Consider the following 17017-nt stretch of genomic DNA (forward strand, 5'->3'; position numbering starts at 1 on the left):
CTGTCCATTATACCATTTGGAGATAAGACTTTCAGCCCTGTCCGTAGCGCTGGGCTTATCACTCTGCTGGCGGAATTCTGTATTGTTACCGGTGCCGGTAGATGCAGAGATGTCGGATATTACCGGAGCAGCCCTTTTTGTCATCTGAGATGACCCAGATGCCCACGCCTGCTGACTGTTCGCCCATAAACTAATTAAGTGTGTCTGCTCTTGACTACATGGGTCTTTCTCGTGTCTGTCTCCCCTGTGTCATCCTTCTCTTTCCTTAGTGTGTCCTTCTCAGCTCTAAAGTGCCTTGAATCCCCCCGCCCCTCTCTCTCTCGCTCTCTCTCACTCACTCTCTCGCTCTCTCTCTCTCTCTCTCTCTCTCTCTCTCTCTCTCTCTCTCCATCACGCAATTCCCTCGTTGTGTGGCGAGAGCGGATGACGCGCGACCTGTACCTGCGATGGATGCTTGTGTCTTGCGCCGGCCGGGCATGCGGCCTTGGGGGAAAAATGATGGGGATGCGGATGCCGATGCCGATGCCATGGCAACAAGCCGATTAGATTCAGACCTCCGTGTGCACATTTATTTATTTAATATTTCATTTGCGTACGTCCGCGTGCGCCCGTGTGGATGTGCTTCCCTGCACGAGGATCGGCGTTTTGAGTCGGAATAAGAAGTGCAATTCAACCAGATTGGACGCGATTAGGCGTTAAAAAGTCTATCAAGGAGCATAATCCAAAACGCTCAACAAGTTGTTCTTTTTTCTCAACGTGGATTGAATTTAGGCTATGTCAGCGCGCCGTTTAACCTTGGAGTAGTCCATTGTTAACTAACTGCCTGGTCATTTGTCTTCAGTGGGATGCGAGGGAAAAGGATGCTGCCGTAACCTTGCCTTATAGTCACAGAAGACAATGTCACTGAAAGTCGGCAGAACTGGGGGTAGATGTCAGGCGCTGCCGGGGAAAGAACGGAAGATATCGGGCGTATGACTCTGAACACCTGACCAGGTTAATTCCGGCATTCGTGACATAAATTTTACAAAAAACCCTGTTGCGGAGACCCACAGTCTCTCCTTGTCTGCGCGCCTCATTCACGAGTAGGCAGCATTTCAGCGCGTCTTCCATCACGATGACTGTGTTTCTGCCATTCGGACACTGAAATTAAGAGCATGCCACCGATTCCGCGAGAATATGGGCTGCATCTGGGATTATTTCACTTGTTTCGCCCGTCTTGTGCGTCTCTGTCGGTCTGTATTTCAGTGTGCGTGTTTCTGGTAGTGTGCGCGTCAGAATGAATCAGTGCGCCTCGGAGTCTGAGCGCCTCTGTGTGCCTATTATGTGCGTCCCTTATGTCCATTAACAACCCATCCCTCCTGACAGGGGCTCAAGTGTCCTTGTCATTCATCCGCGGATGAATGTTCCCCAATCTACCGCGTCTCCCCGCCGTTCTGGTAATCTATTATATAATGATATACGTTGAAAACAGCAAAACGGGGTGAGCAGCCTGGACACACACAGACAGGACACCGACGGCCAGTGAGTGGCGAGCTCCGTTATCTACAAAAGACCGGCAATCCGGTGCCAATATGCCCGGCGTCGGAGCGTTGAGGGCGGCTGTGGAGAGAAGAGGGAGGGCCTCGGGCGGGGAGCAACGTTTCAAGGACGAGGAAGGAGGAATGATTCAGAAACATCTATAAGGACAAACGAGACACAGAGAGAATAGAGGAAAAGTGTGACTGCTGCTGCTGGCGTCATACTGGCAGGCTGAGAGATTTTATTGCTGGATTTAAGTGGCTATTTCCAAGGGCGCTGAGGTAAGGATGGACACATGGGTGGAGAGAGGGCTGAGGCGTGAACTGTCTTCTCCAGGAGAATGACAAAAGACAGAGAAGCTACACATCCTTAGCTTAACATTCAAATTGACATTGATATCGTAACCTGTATAACCTAGACAGGTCAACTGTGCAAAACCAGTAGTTTTCCACAGGGGGGTGGGAGTTACAGGTTATATTCACTTTCCCTAACCCTCATCCTTCTGGGATGGATGGGGTGGCAGGGGGTGTGGGTACCCCCAGTAGTGCTGGGGGGTCTGGGGGTGACAGCCTCCCCAGGCGTAACGGGGACTCGAAGCGTCGCAGTAAGGGCAGCCTGCCCTCCCCGGGGTACAGACTGTCCCAGGCCTCCCTGGAGGGAGAGAAGGGCTCCGTCGGGGCCGACAGTTGTGCCTCAGGTGGGGGCCGACGTCGCCTCTCCATCATGAGCTCCTCTACCAGAGACGGCCTACCTTTTCGCACAGCGGGGACCCCAACCACCCCGGTGCCCCTGCCGCCACCTCCGCCCTCCTCCTCAGCCCAGGCCCAGCCTCGCTCTGTGGGCTTCGCCTCGTCCCGCGCCGCCCTTGCCTCCACCTCCTCCACCGGCACTGGGGTGGTGGTGGTGGCTACCGGCCCAGAGACCACCACCACCACGGCCTGCAACACCACTGCAGCGGGGACTCCTGAGATGGGGGGTCTGTCTGGGATGGGTGGCTTTGGGATGGGTCTGGACGGAGAGGACTACAGCTACTCCAACCAGAGCACCTTCATCCAGAGACAGTTTGGAGCCATGCTTCAGCCTGGGGTCAACAAGTTTAGCTTGCGTATGTTCGGGTCTCACAAAGCTGTGGCACTGGAGCAAGAAAGACTGAAATCTGCAGGGGTGTGGATCATACACCCCTACAGTGACTTCAGGTACTGAATCATCCATACACACTCACAGGCTACTTCCAAATGCTGGGGAATACAGTTACATTAATGTTAGGTTGTTAAAAAAAAATCACTTGTATCATATAGCATAAATGCTTCCTCAGGTCAAGTATGGATAAAAGTAGCATACAAGCTAAATTATGCACACAAAATGAAACACTCAAATAATCACTTGAGGCCTGATGATGTGCACTTGAGGAGAGGGAGAAAGAGGGACAGGGGAATAGATAACACATTTAGCAGCCTCTTCAGTTTGTTGCCACAGGAAAATGGAAAGGTTTGATTTGAAATTGGTGGAGACAAGAGAGACTTGCAGCTAAATATGATGCGTTGAAAACACATTAAACAAATGGAGCACCAGAGTGGTGAATGAAAAGTGAAGTAAGGGTTAGAGGAGAGGCGAAAGATGCACTGGGAGACTGACGCCCCGAAGAAAACAAAGTAAAACACAAGGATGTGAAAGGATAAAAGGGAAGATGAGAGAGAGGAGTGGAGTGGGTGAGCAGTACTTAGGGCAGGACCAAGTGTGAAGAAGAGGTGTTGATGCACAGGGCAAAGAGCAGGAGAAGAGTTCTCCGTTGTGGATATCATGCAGCAATGACAGGTCACCAATAGCAGAAGGGCACTGAGAAAATAATTGGGGGAATAAGAAGAAAGGGGGGCTTGAGGCAAATATATAGAGACTTGCTGTGGCCTTTTGTAGCCTCAGAAAAACAGAGGGAGGGATGGAGCAAGACAGAAGTGAGGGGATGTAAATTAGAGAAAAGGACAAACTTAGCTAAGAGGGGTTTGACTGATCAGGGGCGGGAGAAAAGCCTTCCATATCAATTAAGTAAAATGTTAAGTGGGTTTTCATGTGAACAGTGAATGAACCCAGCACAGCACTCCCTGCTGGTGACTCTGGTACAAGGATTCAGATTTTTCTTCCACATGAACTGTAGAATGAGCAAGATCCAACAACACCTAAAGCAAAAGTGGTCACTAAGCGTGCTGGTTTTCCTGCTTATATCAAAGTTTCCTTCTAATGTTAAGATGAGCCAGGCAGTGTGTGTGTGTGTGTGTGTGTGTGTGTGTGTGTGTGTGTGTGTGTGTGTGTGTGTGTGTGTGTGTTCTCACTAGACAGGAGAGGATGCCATATCAGGAATTTGAATGGGAAATGCTTTTCTGTTTGTCATGTTTTTGCCACATTAGGCAAGTATGCAAGGGTTGTTGTGAGTTTTGTTAACTCAGTATGCCACAAATACACACACAGACACACACACATACACATACACGATGTGTGTGTGTGTGGAACCTACAAAAAGACACACCACACCACACCACACACACACTTATACCTTTAACACACACAAGTGCATAATGAGATGTCGATGTTGGTGGTCTTACTAGTCCCCCGATCCTGTGATGTGGGGTGCAGAGCAGAGAGACAGTCAGCATTCATAATCTCTAGACAGACTGCAGCAACAATGGATGACTTGATCCCCCAGGCTCCTGGCCCACTTTTGTTTCGTCAGCCACACACACACACACACACACACACACACACACACACACACACACACACACACACACACACACACACACACACACACACACACACACATACACTCATAGTCATTTTGCACTGTCTGTCAATTTGATGACCACTCACAAGTGCTGCTTATGAGTACGCTCACAGGTGATGAGGTGAATGAGGTCAGTCAGGAATGGAAGGAGGGGTGCGGCTGACTGAATGGCCTGTTGAATCTCAGCACCCCCACCCACCCCCAACACTTAATGATATTGATGCAAGATTTTAAAAGATCTTAATAGTCCTAATTATCCTGTGTCAGTATCACAATTGGAATATTGATTAATTATGTATGATATTCTAAATTATGCAAGTTAAGTTTGCATAATGCATAATTCAGTCATCTAACTTTTCACTTGAGTACCTGTAGACTGGAGTGAACTTTGGCCAGGGCAAAAAAGGGAAAGAGGAAGAAGGACAGATTACTTATACAGCCCCTTTATGTGTTTATGTCTGGACACTGACCTTGAATAGAAGAGTCTGTGTGTGTGTGCGTGTGTGTGTGTGTGTGTGTGTGTGTGTGTGTGTGTGTGTGTGTGTGTGTGTGTGTGTGTGTGTTCCATCTTTATTGAGTCTACTGATAAGCTCTCACACCCTTCACCTCATTAAGAAAAGATGAGGTGCCGCTGCACGTATACGAATACATAATGAGCCACAGAAATAGAGGAGCAGGTTCATACAGTGGGACGAGGAGCCGCATGGAAAGTGAGCACCTAAAGTCACCTAAAGTGGGAGGAGGGATGGAAAGACAGAAAGGAATACATTCATTGAGACAAGTTGTGTGAAAATGAAGTTGATGGCAATGCACATAGAGATAGAGATTTCATATGTATCTCTGCTCTGCTTGTTTGTCTGTATGTCTGGCAGGATGGTGGGTGGGACCTTGCTTAGAACTGACATCTGGCCAACTGTGAACAGGGAACCAATCCCAGGCTGCACAGGAGAGACATGTCCTCAATTACAGTAGAATTAGTGTTTGGTTTGATGACAGCTGAGCAGGTAGATGGAGGTCAGTTCTCCGTGAACACCTGTTCATGCTGGAGATGGAATATTGATGAAGCTTGTGGAGAGGAACTTTGATTGCATTTGCAATTCCTATGTGTGTATGTGCGGATACATTGCATGAGTGCCACTTAGTACACACAGGTGTGTGCGTGTGTGCGTATGTGCATGCATGCACGCGTGCACAAGTACAGAGCACACGCAATACACAACAGGGCACAAACCACAGTTGTCGTGTTAGCCTCCACAGTTGATGAACCACAAACTTCCTAGTCTAATTACTTCAGATCTGGCCTCTATTTGCCTATTGCTTGATCTTATTTGGCATAAAATTGAGCTCATATGAGATGCAGAATTCCATTCAGAACAAAGAAAATACATGGAGACTGACTGAGATGTGATGACATAGCCAGTGTTTTGCATATGATGCTCAAGACAGCTGAAACTGCATGCACTGCTGAAGTTCAATTAACCTTCATTTGTTTGTATGCAAGAGGTCTAACACACAGAGAGAGGAAGTTTGAATGCATAGCATTATGACAGTGGTGTCTTTTATGTGTGTCATGGAAGTGTGTGTCATTAACATACAGTTAGTGTGAAAATACACATTGCTTAAAAAAATGCAAAGATAAATTTAAGTAAACTCAAAAAACAATATAATTTATATGAAGAAAAGTGTGTGCCTCATTACCACCACCAGACAAATTATTAGTTATTCCTACAGGAACCATTGTTAGGTCAAACCGTTCATCAGTTCCAATATAAAGTACTAAACTGTGGATTATATGTAATATATGAATACCAATGAGGCATGGACATCCAGAGTGGTGTGAAGAGATTTATAGAATTGTTAGCTTTAATTAGAGTTAGCAAAGCATGTCCTCAAGGTCAGGACGCAATGCTCACAACAGCTACAATACCCCGATGTGTCCATGCCCATGCGCTGCTGTAAATTAATGCCTGCATTTAATGTCAGCGATTATGAAGTGCTATAAGGGAGAAAGTCAGCAAGAGGTATGCACGTTTGTGGCAGAGTGATGACTCACACTTAATCTTCATCAGTCTGGTGCTGGCGTCACAGCACGAGCTTGTGTCACTAAACTAGCTGCTGAATAGTAATTGTGCACAGAGTGTGAGTACACTTTCCTGGAGAAAGAGAGAGGTGTGGAGTGACAGAGAGAGGACGGATAAGCAGGTCACTGATATGGACTCAGGTGATTGAAAATGCGGTATGACCAAGCATGTCAGGATGATTTGATCACCTTCCTCTTTCTGTTTATCGCTTTCAACTTCTCAGCTTGAGCATGAGAATGTCATGACCATTACCCCTTATTTATGACAGTGTTACACCAATCAGTAATACCCCAGCATGCAAAATAGCATCGGCTTGATGAGCTTTGCCAAGGTTATTGATAATTTGCATCTCTCTGTCTGTCTTGCCCCCCTCCCCTCATGTCCCACATCTAGATTCTACTGGGACCTGTTGATGCTACTACTGATGATGGGAAACCTGATCATATTGCCGGTGGGCATCACTTTCTTCAAGGATGAGAACACTCCCCCGTGGATCATCTTCAACGTGGTGTCTGACACGCTCTTCTTGGTCGACCTGGTTCTCAACTTCAGGACCGGCATAGTCAAGGAGGACAGCACTGAGATACTGCTAGACCCCAGGTCAGTCCTAGCGTGTGTCTAATGTGTGTGTATTATTCTCATGTGCTAACGGCATGGAGTATAGGCAGAATGCCAGCTCTATTACCACCATTTAGCTTCACTCTTCTGGTCATCCGCTGGGTGTGTATTTCAAACAAATCTGTGTGAGAGATGTGTAAAGGTGAAATGCAGCCAGTGGCGAAGCTTTTGTTCTTGTTCCAGCTCTGCTTCTACTGAATAATAACGAGGGCGGTTTTATGTCATGTAAATATTGGGTCACAAATGACCAAATTAGGTGTGTGATGGGTCTTCTTTGGTACTCTTAACGCAGAGCAATCCGCCAGCGCTACCTGAAGAGCTGGTTCTTGGTGGACTTTGTGTCATCCATCCCAGTGGACTACATCTTCCTGATGGTAGATTTGGAGGCCCGTCTGGACTCAGAGGTGTACAGGACAGCCAGGGCGTTACGCATTGTCCGCTTCACCAAGATCCTGAGTCTGCTTCGACTGCTCCGCCTGTCCAGACTCATCCGCTACATTCACCAGTGGGAGGAGGTGAGGAGGGTCGCAAAACATTGGCAAGAGGCAGAAAATGGAGTACAAGGGACAGAGATATTCATGTGAAAGTTGTAAACACAGGAGGATGTCTGTGCTGAGGTCTCAGTTTATTTCCAAAATGAAATATTCAGCAAATGATGCCTGCTCTTACATAATGATTGCTGGCAAAAAGCACACACTGGCAAAACAGCACAAAGTAGAAATAGAAGGCTAGAAGGTAAAATAGTAAAAGGTTACTATTAGAGTTACGAGTCATCTTAACATATATACATATATATGGTCTGACATTGATGTCTCAAACTAAACATTTCAGAAACCTCACTTACCCCTCCCCATTTCCATTATTTGCCCTCTTCCTCCGTGTCTTCTTCTCCTCCTTCCCTCTGCTCCTCCTCAGATCTTCCATATGACCTACGACCTGGCCAGTGCCATGGTGAGGATTGTAAACCTGATCGGTATGATGCTGCTGCTCTGCCACTGGGACGGCTGTCTGCAGTTCCTGGTCCCCATGCTTCAGGACTTCCCTCCTGACTGCTGGGTCTCCAAGAATAACATGGTGGTGAGTCACTGACCAGCAGTCTGGGTGTGTGTTTGTGTTTATGTGTCTGACTGTATTATGTAAATGCTTTGTTTCAGTTAATTATTTTAACTAATAGGACATTGTGCACAGCTTTGAATCTGTTTACATAAAACAGAGGATATCTTGGATTCTTTGAGGAGTGAAGACAATATTTTATATTCATGTAAATTGCAAAATTGTACAAGTTTTGGGTTATAGGCTATGTGTGTGTGTCTGTGTCTGTGTGTGTGCAGATTTTGTTTGCTCTCTATCTGTTTTAATTAGCTCATGCAGCAACATGTCCAGCTGGAATATGATTGACTATCATCATCACAATAAAGATTCTCCTAATTAAAAGCCTGGAAAGAGATTAAGTGGAGATGTGAACACCCACAAACAGTCGAAAGCCTAGGGATTTGCTGGAGATTTCATCACCTGCATTCAAGCACACAGACATGGACACTGATGAACGAACACAGATATACAGCTGTGTGAATAGCTGACTCATGTCTCAGCAGTTGCCTGGGTGATTGTTGCTAGGCTGGCTGATGCTGGGATTTTCCCCAGAGAAAGTCCCCTCATGGTCCACTGGGCCATTAATGTCTGAGCAGGGATATAATTGGACTCACTCACGCACAACTTTAAACATATGCAGATGCACACATACACACACAAACACACTCTCAGGAACCCGGACAAGCAGACACTAGCCCTTCTATTGTTGTATAGGATGTTGTTCAATACAATCTGTTAATTTGCATTTTATTGTCTATGTGGTTTTCTAGCTTCTGCAGCACTCAAAGTAATTTTCTTCTGTGCTCATATGTTGGGCTTTTGAAGTTATGGTCTCAGCTGTATTTTCTGAAGTGGTGTGGCTAAGAGCCTCTGAAATGATGCCAGCAGAAAAGCTTCTGTAACCTCACTAGAATGAGAGCGGTTCAATATTGCTGTGCCTGGGTAATTAACGCTCTAACCCTCTTTCACTTTTCTGTCACCCGTTTTCTTTCTCTCTCCCACTCACTGCAGAATGACACATGGGGAGTGCAGTATTCCTATGCCCTGTTCAAGGCCATGAGCCACATGTTGTGTATTGGGTATGGTGCCCAGGCTCCAGAGGGTATGACTGATGTGTGGCTCACCATGCTTAGTATGATCGTGGGTGCCACCTGCTATGCCATGTTCATAGGCCACGCCACTGCTCTCATCCAGTCTCTCGACTCTTCCCGACGACAGTATCAGGAGAAGGTAAAAGACAACGCGAATGTGTACATTGCTTCATCCCTCTGTCTCAGATTTAACCATCAACCTCCATTCATTCCAACCATTTCCAAACACAGCTAAGTAAAGTCCAGCATAATATACCCAGACATCCAGACTCAGAAAAAAACTTTTTTCTGTGTTAGGTGAACAATGGGAGCAATGTGCAATATGGATGATATGTTGAAATGTTATATGTGAATACATGCAAATGAATTTAATGAATGAATTGAATTGAAGTAACTGTACTGTATATGGCTATGGAAAGACAGGCTCTGTATTCAGGCACTGGAAAAGTGCATGTGCAGTGTTTGCTGTCTTTATTTGCTGACCCCTCACTGGTGTGTGTGTGTGTTTTTGTGTGTAATTGCAGTACAAGCAGGTGGAGCAGTACATGTCATTCCACAAGCTCCCTGCAGACGTACGTCAAAAGATCCATGAATACTATGAACATCGCTTCCAGGGGAAAATGTTTGATGAGGAGAACATACTGGGAGAACTGAGCGAGCCACTTAAAGAGGTAATAAATTCACCAACACCCAGAGCACCAACGATACACTCTTGCACTAAAACCATAAACAGCGCATTCTTCCCTCCAGCTTCCAATCTGTTTTTCCTTCCATGTTTTCTTTATCTCTTCCCTCTCTTCATCCAGGAGATAGTCAGCTTTAACTGCCGTAGCCTCGTGGCTAATATGCCACTGTTCGCCAACGCTGATCCTAACTTTGTGACTGCCGTGCTCACCAAGCTCCGCTTTGAAGTGTTCCAGCCTGCAGATTTCATTATCCGCGAGGGCACGGTTGGACGGAAGATGTACTTTATTCAGCACGGACGAGTCAGTGTGCTTACCCGTGGCAACAAGGAGACAAAGCTGAGTGATGGGTCATACTTTGGAGGTGGGCACACACACACATACCTAGGAAGTTAGGATGAGGTGGAGGTAGCTAAAGAACAAAAGTACGTGGGATGTGGGATGTCAGGGCAACATCAGTGTTTTGTTATTATTCTGTCAGGGCTCATAAAATGGGACAAATACAAGTTCAAATACATGTTTACATTCCACTAAACGTTCATTAGAACTGGGAGATAAATATATGGATACTGTGATAGTGAGTGGAATTTGTATATCAAGGGTATTGTCTTTTCCTGCTTTTAGAGGCTGCATCACAGCAAATAGATGCAATTTTCTGAACTTATTAGACTGTTACAGCTGTTCTGTTATTTGCACCTACCTACTTAGTCATCATAACTGTTTATTACAAATTTCTTGGTGAAAATATGCTATGAAAGCAATATTAATTATCCCCTTAAAATATTGTCACATTATTCATGTTGAGGTATTTGATCAAAGATAGTGTGATGTTTTATTTAGTCCGTATTGCCAAGAACAAATGCTCTTACAAATAAATGTATGCTTCTTTCACAACTTGCTGTTCCCTGCCAAGTCTTTAATTCTCATTCCCTCTTTCCATTGTCAACCAATCCCACTTCTAGAGATCTGCTTGCTGACTCGTGGGCGGAGGACGGCCAGTGTCCGTGCAGATACATATTGTCGTCTGTACTCCCTCAGTGTGGACAGCTTCAATGAGGTGCTGGAAGAACATCCCATGATGCGTCGAGCCTTTGAAACTGTGGCTGTTGACCGATTGGACCGTATTGGTAACGTTCTGAACCCTCATTGGTTCATCCATTCCTCTTTCAATTTTTTTGTGCGATGACTTGCCACTTTCCATTCAGCTTTTTGATTTCATAGAGCTTTGTCTAATGACCTTGCCAAATAGTCATGGTTTTCCACCCAATTCAGCTGTATTTCTAAGGCATTTTGTGCAGTGTCCTTAGCAGAAAGGTCAGGAATCATCTTTGAAAATAAGCTGAGGGCATGAAATGCTGAAATAACACAAGAATGAGAGATTTTCAGCAGCGAAGAACAGAAAAACCTTGAGGACAAAACTGATGTCTGTTACCCAGTCTGTAGTCAACTGCCTTCAAAAAAACGATAATGTTTCACTTTGTCAAACTGCTCATTTCTGAAATGTGTTTTCACACCTTATATTTCAGGGACTAAATATCCCTGTGACTTTTTTTTCCTTAATTTTTTTTCTCTCTGGTTTCTCCTCTGTAGGCAGGAAGAATTCCATGCTCCTCAGAAAGTCATCCCAGGGTGGCTCAATGGGGGGCAGTATGGGTCGTGGTGGAGGTCGGGGTGGAGGGGGTCCAGGGGCAGGGGGAGGCCTTGCAATGGGCAGTCTGGGCTCCTGTGACAGCATACTGGTGCAGCAGATTGTCAAACATGACAGCATGCCTGCCATGCAGGACGCCATTGCAGCCGCTGCTGCAGGAAGAGGAGGGGCCATGGGAGGAAGTGGCACAGTGTCTCCGAGGCCCCGGCCTGTGATCTGGGCACCACTGGTCCATGCCCCCTTGCAGACTGCAGCCGCTACCACTAATGTAGCTATCGCCCTTATGCACCAGCAGCAGCAACAGCAGCAGCAGCTACAGCAGTTACAACAGCAGCATGCACTTGGAGGTGCTATATTCCTGCCCTCTCCTCTTATCTCTCCTTCTCCCTCTTCTTCTTTCCCTCTGTCTCCTCCGCGCGCCCCTGTGTTACAGCCTCTGCGCCCCTCTGTGAGCTCCCTCATTGGAATGATGGGAGTGGGAGGGATGGGTGGCTTGTCTCCCAGAGGAGGATTTCCTGCGTCACCCTCCCCAATGGGCCCTCCTGGTGGGGTGACATCACCACCTGTTGCTAAAACGCCATCAACCCCCGCCACTGCCGTTCCAGCTTCTGTTCAACTTGGAAGGACCCTTCATTACAGTCTCCGTCTGCAATCTGATCCTTCAGTAATTGGTGGATCCCCTGGAACGCCCACAGGAGGAGGGCCCACAACTCCACCCATTCACAAAGTACCTACCACCAACCCCTCAGCTGCCTCTGGTGCCCCATCAGATGGCCATAGTACCGTGACAAGCCAGCAGGGGGCTAAGGAGGCGCTTTTACGTCATGGAGGAAGTGGTTCACAAGGTCTCCCTGCACTGGGCAGACTCACCCAGGAGGCCAGGCTGCTGTCTGCTTCACAGCCCACTCTGCCTCACCGCTCCTGGGCAGGAGTGCAGCCCCACCCGCCTCTCCATCGGAAAGCCTCTGGTGGCAATTTGCTGTCTGCTCCCTTCCTGGCAGGGCAGTTAGCCAGAGGAGGCAGTGCGGGCATGTTGACCTCTAATTCTACTGCTCCAGTACAGCTGATACCAATGCCACCCTTTAGTACACAAACACAAGCACAGTCCATAGCTCCTATTCCAGCCACCATAACACAGGCTGTCTCTGCACCTGCTGCCACATACATACAATCTGGCGCCCACACTGCCGCAATCCCCACACCAACAGCTACACACATCGCCCCTTCAGTGGCTTCTGTGCCCTCCTCTTCCCCTCCTAAGCAGACACCCCTCTCCTCTGCCACACCGTCACCCACCCCCACCCCATCCTCTCCTACCCCTGTGCTCTCCCAGACACCACGCCCAAAACCAATCCCTACAACTCCCTCTCGTTCCTCTTCCCCTACTCCCTGCTCTACCCCTCCTTCAGCTGGGACAAGCCCACTATCACTCTCTTCAACTCCTCGCCCAAAACCAATCCCTACAACCCCCTCTCGTTCCTCTTCCCCTACTCCCTGCTCTACCCCTCCTTCAGCTGGGACAAGCCCACTATCACTCTCTTCAACTCCTCGCCCAAAACCAATCCCTACACCCTCTCCCTGCTCATCCTCTCCCTCTCCATCCTCCACTCCACCTCCGTCTACCCCTGTCCCGCTACCTCAGACCTATGGGCCTAAGTCCTCTCTCACCCCCTCCTCTCCCCCCACGTCCTCTGTTACCTCTTCCCCATCCCATCCCCAGAGTCCCAGAGCCAAACCCACTAACACACCTCCTGCTTCCCCATTGTCTGGAGCTAGTCCTGCCCCAACCCCTATCCCCTCTCCAACACCGACTCCAACCCAGACCCGTACCCGCACCCCTACCCCATCCCAAACTCCGACACAGTCCCTCGCCCCTACCTTCTCCCCAACCCCTACTCCTACTCAGACCCTCACCCCCACACTTTCCCCTTCTCCTATCTCTGTTACCTCACCAGTTCCTATTCAGAGCCTAACCCCAACTCAGATTACACCTGTGATACCATCTCCAGGTAAATCCCAAAGTCCTACCCCTATCCATCCCTCTGTTTCCAGCTCCTCCAGAGGCCCCACTCCTACCTCACCCCTTGCCCCTACCCAGATTCCAAAACAAGCCACATCCTTAACCCCGGTCCAAACCCCAACCCCTGCCCCAGCACTCACTACTTCTAGTCCTCCCCCCACCAAAATAACTTTCTCAGTGCATCCTGTCAAACAAACCCCTCCTGTACTTACTCACAGCCCCACTCCAGGCTCTAGCCATTCCACCAAATTGACCCCAGCAACACCCTCGGCCTCAACAACTCTGTCTCCAAACCCTACTGCCACTAATGTGTCTCCTCCGACCACTTCCTCCAACGCCCCTTCCAGCGTCCCACCTGCCTCTCCTCATTCCCCAAAACAAACGCCAACCACGGCAGCTACCCCTACCCACTCCTCAAAACTCAATACACCCTCTAGCCCTGTCCAGACCTCTCAGGCATCCCCTCTTCCACCCACCCAGCCAGCCCCAGCTGCACCTTGTCCCACAGCCACCCCTGCCAACACCACCTCCCCTAAGGGGGGTAAGAAGGACCCTCAGCTGCCCTTGACCAGAAGAGACTCAGAGGGACTAAGACACAAACTGCCTGCCAACATGTAAGAAAAAAAGGCCCTGAGGAAGGAAATCATACAGAATAATGGACTTTTTTGTTGTTGGAGCTGATTAAGTGCAGAGCCATGGATATACAGAGCTGTGTCAGAGTTGGCACCAGGCATCCCATAATAGGCCACCATTGTCTCATGTGGACAGTTACATGTTTGCATTCACTCTAGGATGTGATTGTCGTAGAACATCAGGTGTTAATGTGATTTTCAATGAAGCCATCAATCAAGAGACACTGAAAGACTTTATAGGGTCGGTTGATTGAGGCAAGCTAGGGTAGAAACAAAGTGAACATCCAAATGTATACATGCATATCTGTGTTAGTGATTGTTGGAGCAAGCAGGGGAGCTGAAGTGGAAAAGTGTCATAGAGTGGGATGGAAGCAATAGCTGAAAGTTAAAGAGTAAAACTGTCTATGTTAAATGTCTCTGTTTTCTTGACAGTGGAAACAGCAATACGCTTTAGACTTTTGAGACGCTCACAATCTAAGGGGTGCTGACTATGACAAAGATAAATACGAGCATATCACCATCTTGCTGCTGTTCAGAGGAAGACCTCAGTTTCAATTGCAGGCAATAGAACAGGCACTTCATGGTTTCCAGCTCCACCTCCCTCTTGCCTCCCATTCTTCACCAAAGTGTAATATTTTCTCATCGGAATAATAACTATAAGGATATAGAGTTGATCAGTTACTGTAAAGTTGATAACCATATGAATTTGAATAATTAGGAGCAGTCCACTGGTAGTTTTATCGTCCCAGGTGTGTGGTGTTTAGTTTTGGAGCAAAGACAAAGTCTTAAACCTACATGTTCACACTGAGAATTTCTGTAAACTGAATTGTGTTTTTGTGTGACACATAATACTGCTCCCCTGTGCACTGTGGCTGAATTGATTTTGTTCCACCTCGCTCCCTGTAAATACGTGCCTGAGTCAGTGTATGCTTCCTCACCCCTTTGCCTCGTCTTTCATCTCTGTCTGTCTCACTCCCTTTCATCCAATTGCTGAGCTTTGGTTGCTGTTTCTTTGACGCTCACAGACTCTCCCTTCCTCTGTTTCCCTGACACTTTGCACTCACCCTCTATCAGCATCATGTCCAATTTACTCCCTCCTCCTTCTCTCACCCACTGACACTGTTTCAGTGCCATGTTCAGTGATGTTTGATGTTTTGTGTGGGTAGCAACAATGCATTCCTGTCTTAACCCCTGATACCATGTTGCCTAGACTGTATATTTAAGGACCAAATGTTTTATTTTTTATTTATCACAGCTTTAGCTTTTGAAAAGAAAAAAAAAATAACAACTAGCTAAAAATGATGTTAAAATGACGATCTTGAGTATGGTGATGAAAGTGGCAATGATTGTGATGATGATGTTCATGACAACCATGATGATGATGATGATGATGATGATGACGACGATGGTGGTGGTGGTGGTGGTGTATATCTGGTTGTAAGAATAAAGCAGATTTAGATATCAGTTTGTTGAGTGTGCACTTACAAGGATATCCTCATTTGTGTGTTTCTGCCTGGTGCATATGTGCATATTCAAAATGATGTGCTAGTAAGCAATCCACAGTAGCAGGATGTGTGTATGTTGCAGTGATGTAATATTGATGACTCAGGGCTCAGACCAGAATATGGATGACTCGTACTTACAGTAATCTGTCAGTACACTGACAACCTTAACTTAGGATTCAATTACATTTGAAAAAGGAAAATATCTTTCTAGCAGTATCCTTTTTTCTTGACCGTTTGTAATTAGGTTGACATTTTCCACACACTCTTATATTCCATGTAGTGTTTCAAAGTCTTGGCGGGTAAAATGAACAGTTGGACAGTGGAAAAGACTGTCTACAAGCATGACAGGAGCTATTGTTACTGCGTTACAGCATCAGTTTGGCAAATCTATTTGTTGTGGCCTGCAAAAATATGCATCTTTGTGGGAACATCAGTAGTTTTATAAATATAAAAGCCATGGTAATTCAAATTTTCACATTCGGTATAGTTTGAATCTATTTCAGGAGCTATCAGTATATCAAAGATTTTATTTTAATTGAATGACTGACATCCTAATCATTACAATCAATAAACAAGCATCCATTGGGACATTTTGTATATAATCTTTTTGCTTTGTTCTAGCATGGTCTACTTGAACACAACATGGTTACTTGGACATGGACTCAAGTACTAAGAACTTAAGATTAATCTCAGACATAACCTTGGTGACTTGATGTGGCCTCAAACATGATCACTGAGGCCTTGGGACTCGACTTGAGATTTACTGACTCGCCTACAGAGCATAGCGAAGTAATTCCTGGCCATAGCTGTGTCTTGCTCAATGGCTGAGACCTGTGTGTCCTGCCTTGGCCTCAGTCCCTGCTCTACTGTTGCTCCTGAATCCCCCAGCTTAATCCTGTACCTCTCAGCAGAGGGCGGGCAGACTCATATCCAAGGTTAAGCTTATGAATGTGGGGACACTTAAGTCTCTCCCGCTCTTCACTGGAACCAAATAAATATCCTCCTTCAAGAGGGCGGATTACGCTGTCTCTGATACACCTACTGCCCCCATCCCTTCCTCTCATTTGCTCTCTTTCTCACTTTGCTTGGTTGCTCTCGTCGTCAGCATTCAAGGGGCTACAACATTTCCCTAACCTTTGTAGGCGGTGATGACAGAATTATTTTTCACCTCTAGGGGTTAAGAGGTATTAATATATTGGATTTACACTTGTGATAATTTGCAGGCTGTTTAAATAGCCCAGGTCGAGTTGGCTTGGAGTTTGATCTTCTGTATCCTAGGGCAACATAAGCTGTGTGTGTGTGTGTGTGTGTGTAAGGGGAGGATTTGGAGCAGTTTGATGGCTCCGTGCCATA

At 46.8% G+C, this 17017-nt stretch overlaps 1 protein-coding gene across 1 annotated transcript; it reads left to right on the plus strand.

Moving 5' to 3' along the window:
- The first annotated feature begins 1648 nt into the window (after positions 1 to 1648).
- Positions 1649 to 15505, plus strand: LOC115374411 (potassium/sodium hyperpolarization-activated cyclic nucleotide-gated channel 1). Its single transcript, XM_030073290.1, has 10 exons — positions 1649 to 2714; positions 6769 to 6975; positions 7286 to 7508; positions 7909 to 8070; positions 9097 to 9315; positions 9701 to 9847; positions 9983 to 10223; positions 10822 to 10986; positions 11450 to 12925; positions 13022 to 15505. The coding sequence occupies exons 1-10, from the start codon at positions 2026 to 2028 to the stop codon at positions 14143 to 14145; spliced, it is 4653 nt and encodes a 1550-aa protein (XP_029929150.1). The 5' UTR covers positions 1649 to 2025; the 3' UTR covers positions 14146 to 15505.
- Positions 15506 to 17017: the final 1512 nt, after the last annotated feature.

The sequence above is a fragment of the Myripristis murdjan genome, chromosome 16 (assembly GCF_902150065.1).
Source record: "Myripristis murdjan chromosome 16, fMyrMur1.1, whole genome shotgun sequence".
In the NCBI taxonomy this organism is placed as follows: domain Eukaryota; kingdom Metazoa; phylum Chordata; class Actinopteri; order Holocentriformes; family Holocentridae; genus Myripristis; species Myripristis murdjan.